Genomic DNA, 21,620 nt, shown 5'->3' on the forward strand with positions numbered 1-21,620 from the left:
TATATTACTGCAGCTCCCACCGTACCCCATCATGTTTGCCGGGCTCAATACGCGCTGCTACATTCGCAGAACTTCTTTAGGAGCCCCCCCTTCCCGTCGCACCACATCGTTCGTTATCAGGTCGCTTAGCAGATGCGACAAGGGCGGGAAGGAGCGCAAGTCGACACCATTCCTGATAATTTTCTCGTTTGTTGCAAACCGCTCTGCAAGATCTGTGCCCTTTTTTGCGACAGTGTCTTATCCCGGCGCAGACAGTGAGCATGCCAGAGGACTAAATCTGATACCTCGACACTAGCATCTTCTGTCACTGCTGCCGCAGACAGCGTGGGTCTAAGCACAATGGATCTGGATTTGTACACGTTATTCACGGTCCCTAGGCCAATGTGGCCGATGGCCCTGTGCGAAATGTTTGAGTGTCCACGTGTAGCTGTGTAGCTAGAATTTGAAGTTGATGGTAGCAAGGAAAGACGGTGAGCTGAGTTGGATATGGTCAAGCTGGATCATATTGTGATGCGAGTATTGTTCATTCGGTGACTTTCGGCCACACCATCTCATGCAGATGACCTCTACAGTATGCCATGTCTTGATTACGCTGTTCTTTAAACCCAATTCGCATGCTATACTGTACAATCTGTACCTGCTCCATTTATGTCATGTCGTTCACTGCCGCATTCGACATGCGATCCAGCTATATTTGGCTCTCAGGTCCAGCCCTAAATGTATACGCCCTCAGTCTTCGTCTTCGATATATGACTGGCAAAGACATTCTCCGGTCCATAGAGGCTGCACGCGCTCTAATTTACTCTCTGTGTAATTGAACTCGTAATAGATGAAGTGATATGTCCACCAGCCACGGTGTTTCCAGCAATGAGTGAATACCTTTGGAGCTGCATTGAGTTTTATGGAACTGGGATTGCCGGGCACCAGATATGTCATGCAAATTAATCCCGAGAAAACAATACTCATGTGCAAATACTATAAGAATGTACGCAGCGAGCGCAAGAACCTACTTGGAAGCATTGAGACCCTCAAGCCACTCGGCGATCAAACCATAGCCTTCAGTGCTCTCTGGCGTGTGCCATTCGTTTGCCAACGTATAATGTGTTGCGTCCGGAAATTCGATGTAGGTCACCATATCTGCCCCATTGTCCGCGATAACGCGGTCACGGACAGCCCTCATACCATCTAAGGTCATCTCGGCCTCTCCTGAGATTATGAGAAGAGGGGGGAGATTGGCGAAGCGGCCTTTCACATCCGGAAGGAGAGCGCTGCCGGGCGATATCCAGGAATTCTCCCATGCCTCCCGTGCGGGAAGAGATCCTAAAATTGCAGCAGTAGAGTAGCCCCTCATCACCGCAGCAACCATGTCTGACCGTGCGTTGCGCACCATCGATGAATTAGGCCCAAGGTGCGTGCGGCCCCAGTCCATGGTGGGCGAGATGAGGAGTAGCGCACCGGGAGGAGGCAGTGATTCAAACCGATAGGTGGTAAGGTAGCGGGCTAACATGAGAGCGAGATTCCCGCCCGACGATCCGCCCGTGACAAGGATGTTTTCTGGCCTGAATCCGACGATGTTGACGAGATAGTTGTAGCCCATGATCTCATCAATCAGGGCAGCAGGGAATGGGTTTTTGGGAGGATGGGGAGGACCCGCAGCCTTGCGATACTCGACTAGGAAAGCACTGGTGTATCCCTTACACTGTTTGAACATCTGATTGAGGAAATAAGCGGAGAACGTTTTGGGACCTGCGCTCTGCATCTGAAATGAGACAAGGCTCAGCACATGGATCATGATGCAGCGATGAGGGGATCAGACTGACTATCCATCCGCTACCTACGAGAACAAATAAATGAATCAAATTTATTTATATATCGTTATATCGGTCAGTGGAAACTACTGACCATGTATCTCGAAGATCACTTTCTCGTCCGGACCTGCCCTTTGACCTAGTCTTCCATCGGATCCTCTTTGCCCGTGCCAGAACCCTGGGGTCTTTATAGGGAGCACTCCGTTCAATTCTGCAGTCTCTTTGATTTCCCCAATAATCAAGTCGGGGTTGGGCTCAATCCATACGAGACCAAACTTTCCACCCTCCTCTTGTTCCAAAATTTTAGGGTCGATGTGCGTCCCACTGACCGACGTATTCATAGCAGCGTATCCAAAAAATCGGTAGAGATTGACCAACAGCACGCGCGATATAGACCACGAGCGTCGAGGGCGCCATGCTGGATGAAGGTTCCTGAGCGTCCAGTACGGTATGCGCACAAAGAGAGAGAGGACCGCATAGATTAAATAGAGCGTCTTGACGGGCTGGTGGCGATAGCGGAAAAAGTCCGACATGGCGGGGAGCAGCGCTGAGAGGGGCCATGGATGATAGGGTAAATATGATATATACACCGTCGATGCCGTGTTTCCGGTCGTCCACCCAGTACCATATGCAACAAAATTGCCATGTAAGCGAAGTGGTTTGAGAGCAAGGCAGAATTGATCTGACTTGATCGGGGCCTGAAACGCACCGGAGTAGTACTCACTGAGCCTAACAGACTCATCGCCCCCGTTCATAACCTTGTCCTTCTGCTGCAGTACTCAAATATTTGTTGAATTGGTGAGTAGCAACTATCGGTGCCCTGAGCCCTCTCCTATTTTTTAAGGAGTGGCCCAAGGAGGCGGTGTTAGCGTGTCAAGCCTGGCGGGTGTTTCAGTATTTATGCCGATCACGTACCGTCGCGTCTCGACACCAACGCCAACGTTAACGCCTTCGACGGCGCTGCGCACGCCGATTGGTGTACACTGTACAGCCTTCGTAATGCGGCCTTGGGTACATGGTGAACTAGCTTAGTGGCTACGTGGAGTCAAGTGAACAACATACGTGTTGATTAGTATCAACATGCATTTATCGCCGTAAAAACATAGGCAATTAGAATGTAAATTAACTTTTTTATCTGCCAGTTGTGATGCTGCCAGCTAGTACCACATAGGACCCTTAGCGTCGATTAGAAGGAAATCCAGAGGCAAAAATGATAGAAATAATATACGTGAGCCGTGACCCCACGGTGTATAAGTTTAGGACTTTGGAAGTCGGCACATCGATCATCATATGTGTTGCTTCCCCGAAATGACTGTACGTCTGCATGGACAGAGAGTACAGGAAAGAAGGATCTGCCGGAGCGAGCACAGACGCATACGAAAGATGGCACTACGAGGAGAAAGCAAAACGTCCACGGGAGTAATTGTGAAACAGAAGCTTGAAGTAGATTATCATTCCCACTCATTTTTAACCTAGATAAACACAGAGCCTCTGGAATGCGACTGAATACTAGTATAAACAATGTCGAATTCGGAGCCAATGAGGGGTTTATGCAGTGATTTACTCACACAAGCCGGCCACTAGCATGTAGTGCGGGAAACGCTGACGCAAACTGACACCCCCAGCAGTCCTCGAGTATCACATTCATCACCTTGCTGCGAATAACTTGAGAGCAAGAGCCAAAAGTGACCTTTTGTAGGGCGGGATATCAACGGCCGGAAAGAGCCTGGTAAAGCAATGCATAGGAATCATTGTTGACTTGATCAAGTACGTCTCGGACAGCTGGCGTGCTACCTTGGAACGTGGAACTTGAAATGAACCTGAACTCCATCCGCCGAGGAAGAGACGCGCGAGACACTACATCGGCCGCCCTGGCCAAGTCTTTGAACTGAAAAGTGAACGACAGGACGCACAGATTGCAAGCCAGCGTGCGATCGATTTGAAACACTGAGAGAACATACAAAAGACGATAGGTGCCGTCGCACTGTGTCCTCAACGAACAACCTTGGCGACGTGCCTTCACCGAATTTATCTAACAGTAGCTTGAAGAGCAAGGACGAGAGCGGCTTGGTGGTCACAGGGAGCAGCTCCGAGCACATCTCCAGCCCGTCCTCATAGCAGGAAAGGTTGTAGAAGTGTGCGGCGATCATGACAAGGAAGTAAAAGACGTCATCGCACACACTAAGATCGGTGGTGTCGAGTCGGGTGGGATGCTGCACCCAGATTCTGCCCGGAACATTGCAATACTTATCTAGTACACGTAACAGCATTTGAGGGGGGAGAGACGGGGGAGCGCACGGAGAAGCCGCCCAAAAGCAAACCATAAGGGAATTTAATATTGGAGAGCTCGAGCATTTTGATCGACTCGAAGGCGAGAGCCGCATGGATGAAGACCTGCGCATACAACTGCTCAGTTTTCCAAATGAAGCGAACGAGTCTGAGTTGTTTGACTCGGGACAGTTTCTGTGCCATGCACACAACAAACGTCCCAAAGATGGCAACCGACCCGTATTGCAGATTGAATGAGACCGTCTTGATGGCACGGCATCACTCAGGGTCCTCAGCCAGCGTTTTGATCAGGCGATACACCTGCAGTTTGGTCAAATCCCACACATACAACGTCTCCTGGCCATGAAAGCGGCATCAGGCATGCCATCCCCAACACACCTTCTCCAACTCTCGTATCCGGCCTCCATCCTGCATGTCATTGTCCACCAGTAGTCCGCCAGATAGTCAATCACCTTCTCCCATAACAATATCGGAAGCTGGAGGGAATGCTCAGGGGACCTGTAGACTTCCGCCGGAGTAATCTTTGCCACAGAGACGAAGGCTCCGCCGTCTGCCGCTGCAAGGTCCAGCCATCAGACACACTGTAACTGTCACATTGTCACATCCACTCACTATCTGTATTTCCACCACATATTTCCCTTGCCTTAACTTCTAGCTCAGTCGGCGATTCGTCGTGTGATGGACTGGTGAGAGATGGGATCGGAGGCTTAGACGGTAGTGGGCGAGAGGAAAATGCACAGCACCTTAAGTGCCCGTTGCTTGCGATATATATCGGATTGCACAACCTGCTCCACCGCGCATTGTTTATTATACTTTATGTAGGTAGGATGCTGAAATCGCACACTGCCTGAAGGTCGTATCGGATCCAGTCTCGTGCCACACTCCGATGAGTGTTCCATTCGAACGAGGACTCGTGCGTAGTTCTGCTTCTAGTACACGTGTGCGGACTGATCAGTCAAAATGTGCTGCATGAGGATGATTGTATTAACAAAGGGAGAAATAGGTGGATGAGACAAAGAAGAGAAGTAAGGCTCAGGGAATGTAGGGGGTCATGATGGAGGAGGCAGAGGAAGGAGTTGCTTGCTGACCCGCCACCTTTTGCTTCCTTGGTCATCGCCACCGACACGCCGCGCCGCTCCTTTACTTGCCATGTTTGTGATCTTCCTTGTCTATTACTTCTGCTAGTCTCACTTGCCTCCCTACAGCGTCCTCAGCACGTACTCGATGCATCACGGCTGGATCCAGAGAGGTTCGACGTGGGTCCTCCGTTCTGGGTCTTGGGCGCGGGGATCTGACCGACAGGATTCCAAATTAAAACGTACGTCGCGTTAACGATCACACCAATAACACCAAAAAAGACGTACAAATGCAAACCAACACTGGTGCGATTCTACGATTGTTCGGTCGTCGCCGTGGAGCGCGCGACACCTGCCAGTGACTAGCCATCTCGCAGGCCCTTTGGTATTCGACATGGTGGAAAACGCATCAACTCTGAGGAATGAGTACGATGGCCTGCTCAATCGTAAACCCGTGGCCTCCCGCATGAAGCTTGTGCCTCGAGGCCATAAGAAATCGCGAAGGTTCTCAGGTTGTGAACAAAGACGAAAGTTATTGGAAGCGCTTGGATGGACAAACGAACCGAAGCAGCCGCTTGGTACTACTATCGTCAATAGAAGGATTCAGGCTATAATGGCAAAGTCGACATGGTACTGCAGACACCAATGCCATTAATCGCGCTGGGCATCTGGGCTCCAGATTTCGCGCAGGATCTTCATTCCGACTTGGCATTCCCGCCTCAGATATGTGGCCGATGCCCAAGCGTTCAGCCGATATCTTAATCACATGAAACTATCTGTGAGTATCTATCAGAAAACAAGTGTGTGAGAGAGCTCATTCAGGATAGGCACTACGGTGCAATACGCCGGAACGCCAGGATCTCGAGAACATGTCGAAGCGTCCTAATTGTGTAAAGTGACAGGGAGGCGTGCCTGAACTTGCAAGAGATGATTTCAGAAGTAATAATCGTGGATATCCAGGACAGAAGGCAAAATATAACTTACATACTCAAAGGCTAGTGTAACTTATTAAATCCGCGTGTGTTGCTACCGCAGGTGGATGGGCGATATCGAAGGACATACGTTATGCAACATATGTACATAGATAGCAGACCAATCTGCGAGATCTTGTTGTCGCCATAGACGTCATAAATTAAATGTGAAGTTGAATGGCAGACAGCACCCGGCGCGCGAAGAAGCTATCGGATCATGCTCACCTTGGACCTCTTGAGGCAGGACGTGAGAGTAGTTGGATGAAGCGCGTCGAACCATAGGCAGAAGTTCCCCTCTTCTCCCCTGTGCTGACTCAAAATTCTCACAGGAAATCGTCGCTTGCAAGTATAGCTTGACAGGGCCCCAGGAAAGAACAATATCCTGGGCAATCGGTACCAGTCAACGTCATGCGCAGGACAGTGGGCACTAACGTGCGCTTCCGCAGAGCCCACTTATCTAACCCACATGCAAACTGTATACACGGTAGTGAGCGAAGAGGGAACAAATCGGTCGTAATGTCATTTTTGCCTGGAATACAACACATGAAAGTGTATACTTGAATTGGTCATGATACATCTTGAGAAGCACATCTAGAGCCCCGAGCCTGATGACGAACACCTAACACCAGCCATTGCTCATGCGAACGCCTTGAAACGGATAGCTTCGGAAGCGGGAGCGACCTTCAAGGGCGCAACGGGAGAGGAACCAATGCCACTGGCAATGCGGTCTGAGAGGCTCTGGTCAACGGCGGCGAACACCGACACTATAATAACGCAAAGTCAATTCTACGCTGACGCAGGATGTCGCTGTGAGAATACGTACGCGTCCTGTCCTTAACTTCCTTGCTCTTCGCGTTCTTGAGGTGGACAACGACGTTGTGGACGAGGTGATCCCGGTCGGTGTCGCTGAAGACCTTCTGATAGAGCGCGCGAGGCTGCTCGAAGTCAACTACATGCAAGCCCTACGTCAGCAAAGAGCAGCCCAGAGTCAATACAATTCAACTTACGCTCAGTCACGAAGCTGAGATCGACATTAGCGTGGCCGAGCCAGATCTCGTGCTTGACATCCTGGTACGGCTTGGGCTTGTACTTGAGAGGCACCAAACTGCTTTGATAATTCGGGCGGGCTCCCTGGCTGACGAACGTCATCGCACCACCGCGCTGGAAGTTCGCGACGGGTGCAATCGGTGCGTTGACCGGAAGCTGGTTGTAGTTGGTGCCGAGACGATGTCTGTTACCAGAGTTCAGTATATTAACAAAAATGAGACAACCTCAATGGTGGTTACCTGTGGGTGTCGGGGTACGAGAAGAGACGGGATTGAAGGACGGGGTCGGCAGAGGGCTCGATACCGGGAACGCTGTGGGAAGGCGAAAACGCGGCCTGTCCGATATCAAACACAAAGTTAGCGCCATGGTTGTCAGAGCCCAGTCACGAGTACACATCACCTGCTCAATCTCGGCAAAGTAGTTCTGTGGGTTCTCGTTCAGCACGAGCTTGCCGAAAGGTCGCATCGGGTAGTCCTTGTGCGGCCAGACCTTCGTCAGGTCAAGAATGTTGTAGCGGAACTTTTCAGCCTGCTCTGGCGTCATAGTTTGCTGCGGTAAGTGTAAGCCCGCATTACTCCACCTATTCGACGAACTTGATACATACCACATAGACAGTCCAGGACGGGAAGTTGCCAGCCTCGATGGTCTCGAACAACGACTGAATACCATAGTCGGGGTTTTCACCGGCCAACTTGCCAGCCTCAGGCTCCGTCAATGACTTCGCTCCGCCGTCTTTGATAAGGTGAATCTGGACGTAGTGGAATTTTCCTTCCTTGTTGACGAACTTGTAGGTGTGGCCAGAGTATCCGTGCATATTGTGGTAACCATCTGGGTGCCCGCGGTCGGAGAATAGGGTCATAACTTGGTGGATGGACTCAGGGTTCTGCGACAGATAGTCCTAAAACAATACGGATCAGTCTACAAAAATAAACATCACCGGTAAAGCGAGCTGACCCAGAACATGTCAGCATCCTTCAAGTGGGTCTGGGGGTCACGCTTCTGTGTGTGGATAAAGTGAGGGAACTTGGCGGGGTCCCTGATGAAGAAAACAGGCGTGTTGTTGAATACCCAATCCAAGTTACCCTCATCAGTTTTGATTTTGATTGCGAAACCTGTAAACAATAAAGATCGGATTAGGGATACAAAGTCGTTCAGCGTACTAACCTCGAGGGTCACGAGCACTGTCCGCTGATCCTGCCTCACCACCGACGGTAGAGAATCGGACGGTGGCACGAGCCTTGTTGCCAACCTTGGAGAAGAGCGATGCGCAAGACAGTTCGGTAATGTCGTGCGTCACCTCGAAATAACCATGCGCACCGGCACCCTTGGCGTGGACGACACGCTCTGTTAATAATCAGATCGTAAGATCATAAACAGAAGAATAACAGGTATGATGATACGCACCAGGGATACGCTCACGATCGAAGTGGGCAAGGAGGTCAATGTGGTGGAAATCTACATGTACGTGAGCATCATTCAACAAGGAGATTAAGAGAGATGTGGACCTTGGAGAAGGAGGGGACCAACGCTCCCGACACGCTCCGCGGCATAAGGCTGAGCAACAGGTGCGCCAGTGGAGGTGGTATAGACCGCGCCGTCTTGAGATGCGAAGACTTGTTTGGATGGCATGGCGTTGATGCTACTCTTCGCGCGTCAATGGAGGATAGTCGGTCGATACGGAAGAGGGAAAGACGAGGAAAGAGAGAGGCAGGTGGGAACCTATTTGTAGTGCGGCGGGCGTCCCATGCATTTCCTCACGAGAGAATGTGATCTCCGGCGAGAGACCAGCCAAGAACGGATTGTCAGCTGGACTCGGTAGTGGTTTCCTTGCATTGGATTCTTTGACTAAGTTCAGATGTGACCCGCTGAGAAGCCGTCACGTGGCCATGATTCAGCAACCTCTCATCGCACGATGAATTGCAACTACGCACTGATCTGTTCCAGGCAGTCAAGTTCTTTTGCCACACTCTCATGGTTCTGTTGAACCCATCAGCCCGAGGCTAGGGTCAGCTAGGCCCTGTTTAGAGGCACATCTCAGCGTACTCACCGGAGCAATTCGCAAAACCAGCCCCATAGTTAACTCCCGCCATATCCGCAAAAGCCAACAACCGAGAACGTATAGGGGACCGGAACGGGTCTCATCCCCGGCCATGTCACGGACACCTCCCTATCCTATTTTTGATCTTGGGGGCAACGTTAGGTGTGAGTCAGTGTCACGGAGCCTGCATACCAGCATAATCAGATTACTGTGATGTGACCTGGATTCGAGCGCAAGCTGAACATAGAACTGAAACGGGAGGTTCAGTGCGCACGCCTCCCACGCGTGTCCAGGCGAGATGCTTGACTGCGAGGAGAGATCCAAAAAATTGATCGCAGAAGCGCACGCCCGATATCCACCGCGGAATCTAAATGTGCTCCAACTTGCATCACAGGGCATTTGTCCTGGTCATGAGGGCTGGTAATCGGATCGTCCTAAATAGAGAAATAATGCGTCAAATAGACCACCTGAACAACACCAGTGAACAGGTGAGTGCGAGGCAGCAATGTGAAGTGACTATCAATGGCGAAGAATTGCATCACATTCGGCACATCTTTCTATCCTTTCTATCGATGGCTAGGAGGATGGCCCTGCAGCCTTCGCACATTCAAAAGGGCGCCTGTCACACCAGCAGAATAACGTCCGAAGGAACAATACAACAATCAATTTGCTATTAGCACCTGTATCAGTCGCAAGATCCCGCGATAAAGGATACGTGAAATACCACTCAGTCAGGTCACGAAACGATTACAAACAGGACGACCTGAATCCAGATCACAGCAACAAAGATACACCAGAAACGCATCCTGTGTCTCCTAGTTAGATCGAGTAGAGGGGTTCAGGACGATGCGGCAGGAAGCACGATAACCTGACGAGAAGAGAAGCGGGCCGCGATGGCGATGCACGATAACGCACGGAACACGAGAAGAATCTGGATAGCATGCATCCACGGTGTGTCGTCCGAGCCTGAGAGACTAGCCCACGGGTGTCGGGACCGGGCAGCGAGTGGCATTCCGCGGCATTCGTGTTCTGAATTGAAACGAATAGAATCGACGGGGCACGCTCTAATCAATCGTCCAGAGCAGATGCACTCATCACAGGCACAATATAAAGTTGGCCCAGACAGTGCCGCCGAGGAGCAAGGTGCGGGAGAAGGCTGACCCACTGCGTCTACGTCATATCAGCATACGCAAAATAAAGATGAAGACTGAATTTGTCGCACAAGGAGCGACATGAACCATAGGCATGTACATACATGCTCTCAAACGGAGCTCAAACAGTATTACAGTGGAGACGTTGAACTGCAGTGATCCCTCAGCGCTGAAGTCGGAATTCCGCTTATGATCAGAGGTCAGGCGAAAAATTTCGCCACGCTCGTCGTTGCTTTCGCCCTGTTATTCAGAAGCGTAATTTCAGTCAGCACGTTGTCGAAGATTGATGCAGGTAAGTCAAACATACATGAATCACATTCCTAGCCCGACGCCCATGATCTGCAAAATTTTCAGTTCTGCGAATAGCAATATCGCCAAGTCATCAGATACCAACGGGCCAACTATGCAACAGCCTGATAGACAAGTGGCCTGACCAGAGTAGTCAGCACATGTGAGATGTAAGCAGAGGCAACCCGCACGGCCCAGAGACGTGCGCAAACGTTGATGATGGTGGAACGAGGACCTGCAATTCGCGTTAGTGTCACGCCTTCGCCTTTGTCACAATGATCGCACATGGATATGATATCACGTGATATTACAAACGAATTGAACGGACGACGTTACTGTAATGTGCTGCTTACTATAACATCATAGGTCTGAACGGTTCCACAACGTACGCTCCTCTCGGTCAAGCAAGTCATGTATCATCATACCACTCAGCTTCCCTCAATGAATATGGAATGGTCCTTCAGTAACCACTTCGACTGGAAGAGTGCCTAGAAGATATCACCACTTCTAGTGTAGTGCTTAGCAAGTTTCGAAGGTTTGTGCATGCGCAGAAGTAAAGTGCTGACTACATAGGATGCCCCAGTTGTTCTTTTGACTACCAAAATCGTGTTACGTGCTCAGGTGCCCGCGCCGCATGCTTGTTATCTCAATGTGACAAAGATGAGCTAGAACCTATTAGTGGCTAGGTTGATCTACTTCCTTGACTAGTTATGTCTGGTCAATCTTCGTACCATAGGCCCGACCCAGGCTGTCCTTCTCTCTTCGTATCTCCCCGCTGCTTTGCAAAGCTCGCAAACACCCGCGGTGTATTTCAGAATCTGGCCCGATTATGGTAGACTCAACTTTATGCGTATTCTGACCTCGTGCAAGTTAGACGTGAGGATATTAGCAACCCGTCCCGGATGGGAATACTACGGCCACAGCCCGCAGACACCTTCCTTAGCCAGAATGCTCTTACCTAGCATTCCTGACTTTTCATCATAAATGATTGTTTTCTTGTTTCTGAAATGCGCAATGGAGTGATTTTCCTCCTCTCAAGCTCAATAGTAGGAACGCAATTTCTTATATGCTCATTGTTCATGTGCAGGTGCAGGTTTGGACCCGCCGAATGTCGAGATTTTGAGGCCTAGTGAGTATTCTGCTCATCACTGTGTGCTCTACTGAATACCGTAGGTCACGCAGCTCACACATAATATAATATAACCGAAAATGCGAAGGTCTACCATATCTCAACGATTCAAAGTTTACCCTAATCCCTATGACATAGACCATGCTACAGTCGAGACACGACATGGCGTGTCCTCCATAAGCTCACTCGATGTCCATTTCGATCAACGTGGGCGTTGACGACCTCACAAGGTCTGCCAGCCGAAAACCCCATTCTCACCGCCGTCGTTAACTTACTCTCTTGCGTAGAAAGTCTACCACGATCGTTAGGGGATGTGCGGTGCACGGCAGGAGATTGTCCCGGGCGCTCGCATGGCGCCATCCGCAGCTCTAGAAACAGACGTCGGAACGAGTACTCGCTGGCTCGTCCTCTCTCGTTCTCACACGCTTGCACCATATCGCTACCAGAAGTCTGGCGATTTTCTCTGCCGATGGGTCGTTCGCAGAGTCGTACGGAAATTCGGATATTGCTCGCGGCGGCCACACCCCAAAGTGAAATTTCTGCGCTATGTGTGACGGCGGCCGTATGATTGTGGACAATGGAGGTTTTGACAAGTATAGCCGATCAACGAACGTTCTTTCATGTCGGTGGCTCATCATATGCTAATGTCATAGAAGGCGGCTGGTGAGTGTTGTTCATGGACCACGCTGCCATTTTGCTGTTCTTCCAGGACACGCTCACTCTGCTATCTCCATTCCCTTGCTGCCTCGCCCGAGTCGCTCGTCTGGAACTTCTACAGTGCGACAAGGATGATGGGTAGAGATATGTCAGCGATGGGCGCCCGCTGTCGATTGACACACTGATATTCAGGCTCTGCTCGATTTCCCCACATCCGAGGTCAACCCGTCCCAACTTGTTCATTCATCCAGACGAACGAAAACGAGGACAACATTTCCCACCAAGCTTGTCGTACGTGGGTATTTAATAGGCCGGCCGGCCGATTTGACTTCGATATTTCTCGGGATTAGTGTTTGCATATCCTAGCTAATGCCCGCTGGCCTGTTTTGGACTATTACCATTCCTGCACGGCCTATCGAGTATCTACCTACCATGCATGAAGCCTCGTCCGCGGATAATATAGGCATTGTCGCGATGCAGATTCAATCATGAGGCTGCTGCCGTCCTAGTTGGCAGATTCCCTGCTTAAGCATGCCTTGCGGCATCCGCACCCTGAGACCGTATTGCACAACAAGTGTCTGGGAAACTAGGTCTTGTCTGCGATATCTGTGAAGCACAGCATTCTCCTAAAGAAGATATGGTCTGAGAATATATTCCCGAACCATGTCTTCTTTATGTCCTGGGATACCGAGACCGATGGGAATTTTACCATAGGTGCGATTGTTGACGTACATACTGTACATTCCCAAAAGAATCGCCGGTGGTAAACTAGTAGGTTTACCAGTAGATGCAAGAAAGTATACGCTCCAGTTGCATACAGGATCGTACAGACTATCGTGACTCTGGGCACTGGATGTTCATGCAATTTCACTCGCTAAAGAGACCATGAGAAATGTGCACGCGATTGCAGTCATAGTCATAGTAGTATATGATACAATGCATGGAACAGATAATGACGACGCTCATACAACAGTACCCGCGTTTGATGCAATACGCGGCCAGAGATCCGCCTGGAAAACCAAAAATTAGTATGGCTCCTATTTAGCACCGCGCACAGCGATTCACGCACGCATTCTTTTGCTACTGGCCCTGTGATTGCTGATCCCTTCATCTCACCCTTGGGGTTGACGATAACACCCGCATTGTCCTGAATTTTGAAGATCCTTGCGTAAACAAGTGAGATGTGCGAAAATAGATTGGCATGCACCTCGAAATAGAGGACTAAACCCTCTCTCCGACGCCATGACTTGCGCTGTCGGACAACAACAACAGGCATGGCTAAAAGTTTTGAAATCAGCATATAAAAGACGCGGGCGTGTCTCGCGGGGCACAGTTAATCGACTACTCACTCTTCTTCCTCAGCTCCGGCTTACCCTTCTTCACCGATGCAACGACCATGTCGCCAACACCAGCATCCGGCAGCCGGTTAAGGTGCGAACCCGTGCCAAATGCTTCGATCACGAAGAGGGACTTTGCGCCGCTGTTGTCTGCACAGTTGAGGACGGCACCCGTGGGTAGACCGAGAGTGAGACGGAACTTGTTTCCAGATGCACCCGCGCCTGCAAGAATATTCGTCGAGGAGAAATACGGTACATGTTAGAATAGCCTGCAAATCGAGCACACAAATAGCAGGATATACGAACCTAAATCACAAAGATAAGTCAGTCGCGCGCAGACGAGGAATTTCGATTGAGCAATTCGATTGAATATCCACAGGCTTCAATCGAACCGAAGGGATTCGCCCACTCACCGCGTTTAGACATTTTGTTGGAGTCTTGAGGTGTTGCCGCTACTACTGCTGTCGGTGGCCCTAGCCTGAAAGCAAAGTTTCATGCCGAGCCCTGCCGATGGAACTATACAGTATATCGGAACTTTCCGTAAGCGGAGCGTCGAGGTAGGCGCTTATCGGGTTCTTGCCCTGCTTGAACCGAGGTTTCTGGGTGCTAGCTTCGTCTTACTTCTTTGAGAATTCAGCTATAGTACATATCTCGAACATGCCTATCCGTGTATCGATTCCTGGACGCGAAATTCTCATGCAAACGATTGCTTCATTCCTTCACAGCATGTTCAATATGGGCTACTAGTTTGCCATACGCTATGACATGGGCTCGTGTTCGACGGAAATGACGAGTGTATGCATCAATTTGTGGGTACTGGACCACTGCAGCTTCCCAATGGGTCTTTGCACTTGACAATACTAGTCAGAGGCCTCGATTTGTGCGATTCTGCAAGAAGGAATCATCTACGAGGCAATCATTGAAGTATGACTGGCTGGCGTTGTGTGCATATTTGGGCCATTGAGGTGGTACCACTGGTACAGGCAGCGAGATCATAGTCCAATCTCCATAATATCGCGACGCCTTGCAAGATGCTTCGAAGATCGCTGAAATGGCGGTACGTCTTATGACCCCACCTTTTCAGAAACTGCTCCCCCTTGGTGATTGCGTATCAAAATACAGGTATATGCGCTCATGGCCATGCTGTGTCCAGATCATATTGATGGGCTTCTGTCCTAATTCTCTGAAGCGAACGGATGATTCGGGCCTTGTTTGCGCAGCGAGTCTTGTGACGATGATGCGGGCGTAACACGTATGGGTGCGTAGATGGTAGGCGCTTCTAGCATCCTGTTTATATAAATTAGGCTCAGCGCGATACTTATCATACGTGCTACCGAGGTCTATCCTGGTATATATCGCAAGGACGGGGTATCTAACGCGCCGTACCTCTCTCGCCCACCATGCCGTCTCGACCTGAGACCCTATTATCCCTCACCGATGTACCAAATGACGAATCGCCAACTGGGCTAGAAGTTCAGGAAAGAGAGAGTAGAAATAGAGACAGTGAGTGCGTGCGACCGTCACAATCTGCATCGTGGCTGGACTTTGCAGGGATAGACAGCAAAGCCGAATCCTCCGAGTCCATGAAAAAAAGACTACCGCAGCGGAACTTGACAAGCCTCAAGAGCATTCTATCCAGCTTCCGATCGAACTGTGGTGGGAGGTGATTGACCATCTGGCGGACAACTGGAGCCCCAAATGCGCGAATTCTGACTGTCAGAATTGGGGAAGTTGTGTGGAGGGTGGTATGACCGATGCCACTTTCGTGACAACGAGATGCTGTATGTGTGGCACACGGACAAAAGGCAGGTGTATCGTCTCATCAACACACTGAACAAAAATCCTGAGCGATGCCGTGCCATCAAGACGGTCTCATTCAAGTGGCACGGACCATACAAATCTATCGGCACCTTGGGACGTTTGCTGTGTGCATGGCACAGAAGTTGCCCCGCGTCGAGTGGCTCAGACGCATTGGTTTCGACTGGGAAACCGAGCAGTTACACGCGCAAATCTTCATCCATGTGACTTTCGTATTCGGATCGGTCAAAGTGCGCGAGCTCTCCGAAGTGACATTTCCTTCTGGTTTGGTTCTTGGCCGGCTTGTGCGTGTACTCCCCCGCCTCTCCTCCCTTATGTGCTATCAGGTGGGCTTCGAGAAGCACTACGATGTTACGGGCAGAGTCTGGGAGTAACGTCCCCTCCGACTCAATACTGTCGAGGTGTCGGACAGCGGTGATGTTGTCGGCTTCCTTGCGTTGATCGATGCGCGCCTTTGTCATCTCACCTGCTATGTGGACGGGATGAAGGAGTGCCCGGAGCTGATTGCTATTTTCGCTGAGTCGTTCCTGTTCCTGCAAATCAACATGATGGATTATATTTCCGACAGAGGTCCGTCACCAACGTTGTTTGTCGATAATACAGTGCGATGTTAATTGACGTCTTCCGAATGTTCTCTCATATTCATCAATCGATCTCGCGCCAACTATCAACCTGCGTGTCCTGTCATTTGCGTTCCGTTATCTCCAAGGCTTGACCAGGGCAGCAGACGTTTTGTCTCTCACGTCGCTTTCTAAGCTGATCGAGGTCAAATTCACCTCAGCGTTCTATGACACAGCGTCATCGTCAGCTGTCCAGGACAAGCTTGATCAAGTCGGCCAAGACTCCTATGCATTACTTGACCAGACTCTCTCTTATCGTCAAAATCCCTTCCTGCAAAAGATCACTTTTCACCTTCTCTCTCGGGTTCCGCAGAGCTAAGCGATGGATGTGATCTCTGAGGATTCCTTAGCGCATCAACTTTCGTCAGAATTTCCTGCACTGCATGTCAGTGGACGGCTTGTGTGAGTGAATAATCGCGCGTACAGTGCATTGGCTCCAAATTCCACATTGATTCTACCAATACTCACTCATATCCTAGATCCCTCGTCTTTGTTTGATGAGTGTGGAGATGAAAAGTCAGCTATTGACTTCAATTTCACAATTGCTCGGCCCCGCGGACTTGTGACTTCCTCCACCGTGGTGGTATCGATCTGCTCTTGTCCATTATGGTACTGCTACTCCATCCACGCCCTGATGTATCCTTCTCTCATTTATTTCACCCTCAACGACCGCTCAAGTATCCCTGACATCGTATCCCTGACATCTATGCATATCTGTAGCTGCGTCGGGGAAGTATACAAATCATGACCGACGTGTCGACTTCCCACTTGCGAGATTTTGCAGATGACCATTTATGTAGATATCTACCTACTCTGTCGTCAGAACGTTCAAAATCACTCCAATTTGCTCGTCGAGATGCAGCGTAGATCCCTGGAACAGGCGAATCCCCCGGTGCGCCCGGCTGAAGACGGTTTTTGCATTCCATTGCTATATGAAGTAAGGTTCGACTGCATGCTATTTTAAAAGCGATTCGACTCATGTCCCGGAGTTGAATGGTGCTCGGAGTCCTGGCGCATCTTCTCTGGAAACGTACGGTACTGTAGCCGCATGTTTCAGCGCAGGAGGCCACCGCCAGTCTTCTGTCGCAGTCTGAAAGTACTCTGGCATGATCGTTATAATTTTCATTTGTACATCCTGTTGCGTTCTTCGATTGGATACCCGCGCCCAAGGAGGACCTAACTTCAGACTTCTCTCAGCTCTGGTTTCGGTCGTGATGGTGTCGAGCACATCTCAAGGACGCCATAAGGCAAAAAGCTTCAATTTTTAGCGAGGCGGAAGCAATCGACAAGTCGAAATAAACATCATTGGTACTGCCAGGCAGTAGTACCCTCTGCTCGAGCTCGGAGCTCGAGCAGAGCGGCGCGTCGGCCCGCCACTGGCAGGCGCGCAATAGCCAAATAAGGAAATGGCGCCGGATAAGCAGGCGCCGGTCAACGTCCGACGGGCCCGGGAATGTAGCACTCATGATCTTGCGACAAGCCTGGATCCGATACGACTTGAGCTTAAGGACTCACGCGAATTCCCCCCATGATCTTGGCACTACACTCGGTCTACCACTCGGCCGTACTCATAAAACCTACTAAAGGTGATTCGCGTTACTACGGACGTGGGCTGAAGGCCCGAAGTTGATTTGATTCCCTGCAACTTGGGTGAGTATCGCATGTAAACCGTGGTCGCAATATTTACATCCGAGCTAATTCCACGTAAAACGCAGCACCGGCTTACGGCTCGCCTAACGTGTCCAGTCACTTTTACTTCAATACAATAAAGCGTAGGTGTTGGTAGGTCCAGCATTGGGGACAGGTGCCCGTGCGCTGCTGTGCCTCGAGGCTCGCTTGTCTCATTGACTTCGTTGATACGAACACTTGCCACTCGCATGATGCTGGGAAATGGAATGTCGACCAGGAGTATTCAAACCAACTGTACACACAAGTCGACCGCAGACAACAGCTGCATCCTTTCTTTTGTGCAGGAGCGGTCCTCTCCCGACCGATGACTGACGAAGTGAAAGGGCTGCTCTGGACCGCCCAGTGACTAATGACGTGAAGGAATTAGTCTTACATCAACATAAAGGCGCTGCCGTCTGCGGGACGTCCCCGCCCCGGACGTACAACGGGATATTAATTATTCTTTCTAATCTCCTGTCCCCAGGCATATCTTCGCTTAAATCCAATTCAATAGAACTGCCGGATCCGTAGATGTGCAAGCCCTCCAAGACTGCCGCAGACTGTGGTCATCAGATGCCATGAGATTGCTCACCTTTGGAGATCCACTGTCGATGTCATGGCTATTTTGCAACCGGTAAGCGAAATTCATTGATCAAAAACATCAGGCGTCCTGATGGTGAGCACCGCCGAATTCTGTGGATAGGTTGATTCATCCTCTGTGAATGTGTCCATTGACACGGAGGTCGGCCGGTCGCTATACGCATCTAACTTGCCATAAATAAAGCTACATGCGTGGCATGACATTTCATCGATCGCATCATCTTCATAGGACAAGCTACATTATAATGACTTACTAAGTCTCTTCCCGCTCCACGGTGTTTGCGATCAGGGGAATCCCAAAGGCCCAATCGTCTGCGAGACGAGTCGTAAGATACACGTACAACAGTCGGCTAGAACAAATGAACATAGCAATTAGACGTGCATGTTATACTTGCCTTCAAAGATGTGTTTGCTGCATGAACTGGCAGTAGTGCACCAAGTATCTTGTAAAAAAATACAGGGTCAAATATATCCCCTCCAACTTAATATAACGATGAAGCTGAGTGCATTGATGAATATGCAAGGAATCAGAGCTGTATATTGAATTATCAATATGTAGACAGAGGCTGAAAGACGTATATACAACAAAATCAGCACAAGAAAAATTATTCATCCATTGAGTACTCTCCCTGGCGGGGAGTCGAACCCCGCTTTCGCGCGCACATGAAAGAACTTCCGGTGACAGGCGCGTGTACTAACCGATATACTACCAGGGACATGAAGAGGCCTGCCAATTACGCATCATAGACATGTCTTTCGAATGTTGCTCGTATCACAGCACAGCACACCAATAGCACGATGGCGACATCAGAGCATACATAATAAAACAACTACATCTCAAAGCTCGCTTGTCTATCATAAGCGTTCGGTCACCTATCCTTCTTTTTGACTATCCGTACACCCGCGATGGATTTTTTGGTTGCGCCACTGTGAGGAGTTGGTGTGATTGGGGGTGAGAGCGCTGACGACGATATTGACTTTGTGTTCTGCTGAAGCGGGAGAGAAGGCAGTGGTTGGTTCTTTCGAGGCTGCCGCGAAGCAGACGAGGATGACGGACGTTCGTGGGAAGGAAGCAAAGTCGTCGGCGGTGGTTTAGCTGGAAGAGACGGATGTAATCTCGTCGCCGGAATCCCCGAGGAGGACTGTTCCATTTGACGGAGCTTTGCCTCCATCTTTGCAATCTTGGCTTCGGTCCTGGGGACAGAGTCAACATTTTTACCATAAGATCTTGAGGATGACTTACGCGTCGGACCGGCCAGCAGACGCGCTCTTGAGCATACTGAGAGTTGTCGGTTTCCCCGCCTCAGTCACACTCCGTTTGTATCTCGCACCGGAACCGTATGCACTGCCGCTGTCGAGGGGCGCTTGATGCGCATGAGTCACAACAAGTTTCCGCCCGCGCAGCAGCTTGTCGTTCACAGTTACGAGCGCTCTCTTCGCATCCTGTCAACAAAGAAAACGAGCCTGCGTTAGATTAGCTCGTCTGGAACTTCCAGCAGCCGTAGACCATGCCCGGGTCACTGGATGGAGCAATATTTGGTGGTCGCATCGTGGTCGGCGTCATGCAAAGAAACCCGGGATGAGCGACGGCTGGGGCTGGAGGATGAAACCAACTCACGTCTGGGTCGGAAAACTCGACAAATGCATATCCGCGAGGCTTGCCTCTCATGGGGCCGCTCTTGTGGAAGAGAAAGTCGAGTTTGGACACCTTGCCGAACTTGGTGAACACCTGCAGGAGCGTGTATCTTGACATTGTATCAGCCAAAGACCAGATGTAATGGATCCGAGGAACGCACTCGTCGACTGTTGGATGTAAGTTGCCCACATATAGTCGTTCCTGGAGTATGGGCCTCGGCTGGTCAGAACGAGGTGGAGAGGCTGCCGGAGATGCGGTAAAGGTAGGGTATGACAGATGGCTGCTCGCAGGCGGTATCACCGCGGAGACCTCCACTGATACTGAACTCGAGGGGATTGGAGACGCTGGATGCGATGCTGAAGCCATATTGGACAGGGCTCGTCCTGGGGAACGGCAGAAAACGAAGTCGCCACTCACAGTCGAGCGTCCGGCAGATGCCGACTGTTCACACCAACCTCCTGCGCCACACTGGCGTCGTCTCTCAACGGCTATCCCTCCGCTACTGCCAGCGAGCTTTGCTGCGGTCTAAACATACTGTCTAGGGTCTTCCGAAATCGTACGAGAACTAGCTTGGAAAAATTTCATTCGCTCGAATACACTCAAGGCTCACTTTCGCTTGTTATATCCAGGTTGACCTGCCATATTGGTGCGGAAAACAGCGCCTGGAACACGCTCATCACGACGAACTTGCTTCTTCCTAGTACACGAATATGGAAGGTCCGTTACCTTCTCGGGCGACCGTCATTACATAGGGTCGCATCGGCCTCCGCAGGTGCGTGTATACGGAACGAAATCATCTGTTTATCATCTTGTCCAGCTCCACCAGTCTTCCGCATCTGTCCTTCTTTCTTTAGCCTGGATGACTCGTCTCCTCATCAGATCACTGACAATGTGCCACGGCTGCCCTCAGTCGGACCTTTGCTCGTATTGCCTTCGATTACGATATTCTTGATTCTGACGCCTTGCCGTCTCTCTCTGGACCCATCATCCTCGTGCCGGCTGCCTCTCTACTAGCCTTCAAACGGCAATTCGGAGTTTCTCTGGACTCTCCCGCTTTTGCGCTAGGCACTATCGCTCTCATCTTGCATTGTCCTTTCTGCCCGCACCCCGTTTCTCTGTCCTGCCTTCGCTCCTCGTGTCCGTGCTGCCCGCGTCCATCGTCGCGCGTGCTCCCGCTCGCTTTCGGGAAGCTCTCCTCGCACACCGCTCCCCGTAGCGTGGAGGCATTGCGACGGGGGGCGTTCTCCCTCCGCGTGTTTTCCACGCGCCTACACCGCCCCATCTCTGGCGCTTCGCACCTTCATTCGAGCAGCAACATAGTTGGCTTGCCCGGGCGTATCAGCTGCGGATCGAACTGAACACATCGCCACCGAAATCGGGGATCTTCATTCTCGGACTCGTCCATGAGCGCAAGGCAGTCGCCGAGATCTATAATTCAATTGACCTTCTGGGCGCTTGTGTTCTGCAATCGTCTCTTAGCCTCCCCC

General features: G+C 50.6%; 4 protein-coding genes across 4 annotated transcripts; all 4 read right to left on the reverse strand.

The window, feature by feature from the left end:
- Positions 1-1,006: 1,006 nt before the first annotated feature.
- Positions 1,007-2,341, reverse strand: FIBRA_03097 (uncharacterized protein; the record flags this gene model as incomplete). The annotated part of the gene is made up of 3 exons (XM_012324942.1): positions 1,007-1,759; positions 1,821-1,834; positions 1,903-2,341. The coding sequence occupies 3 exons, from the start codon at positions 2,339-2,341 to the stop codon at positions 1,007-1,009; spliced, it is 1,206 nt and encodes a 401-aa protein (XP_012180332.1).
- A 4,439-nt stretch (positions 2,342-6,780) lies between these two features.
- On the reverse strand, positions 6,781-8,820 carry FIBRA_03098 (uncharacterized protein; the record flags this gene model as incomplete). Its single annotated transcript, XM_012324943.1, has 10 exons — positions 6,781-6,908; positions 6,968-7,093; positions 7,152-7,375; positions 7,431-7,525; positions 7,591-7,740; positions 7,796-8,089; positions 8,146-8,303; positions 8,356-8,535; positions 8,596-8,646; positions 8,697-8,820. The coding sequence occupies 10 exons, from the start codon at positions 8,818-8,820 to the stop codon at positions 6,781-6,783; spliced, it is 1,530 nt and encodes a 509-aa protein (XP_012180333.1).
- A 4,596-nt stretch (positions 8,821-13,416) lies between these two features.
- FIBRA_03099 (uncharacterized protein) lies at positions 13,417-14,217 on the reverse strand (the record flags this gene model as incomplete). The annotated part of the gene is made up of 4 exons (XM_012324944.1): positions 13,417-13,464; positions 13,524-13,732; positions 13,804-14,013; positions 14,205-14,217. The coding sequence occupies 4 exons, from the start codon at positions 14,215-14,217 to the stop codon at positions 13,417-13,419; spliced, it is 480 nt and encodes a 159-aa protein (XP_012180334.1).
- Positions 14,218-19,366: 5,149 nt separating this feature from the next.
- Positions 19,367-20,499, reverse strand: FIBRA_03100 (uncharacterized protein; the record flags this gene model as incomplete). Its single annotated transcript, XM_012324945.1, has 4 exons — positions 19,367-19,691; positions 19,741-19,940; positions 20,005-20,242; positions 20,294-20,499. 4 exons carry the CDS (start codon positions 20,497-20,499, stop codon positions 19,367-19,369), a joined length of 969 nt encoding a protein of 322 aa, XP_012180335.1.
- Between the last annotated feature and the right edge of the window lie 1,121 nt (positions 20,500-21,620).

The sequence above is a fragment of the Fibroporia radiculosa genome (assembly GCF_000313525.1).
Source record: "Fibroporia radiculosa TFFH 294 genomic supercontigs, scaffold1595, whole genome shotgun sequence".
Lineage (NCBI taxonomy): Eukaryota > Fungi > Basidiomycota > Agaricomycetes > Polyporales > Fibroporiaceae > Fibroporia > Fibroporia radiculosa.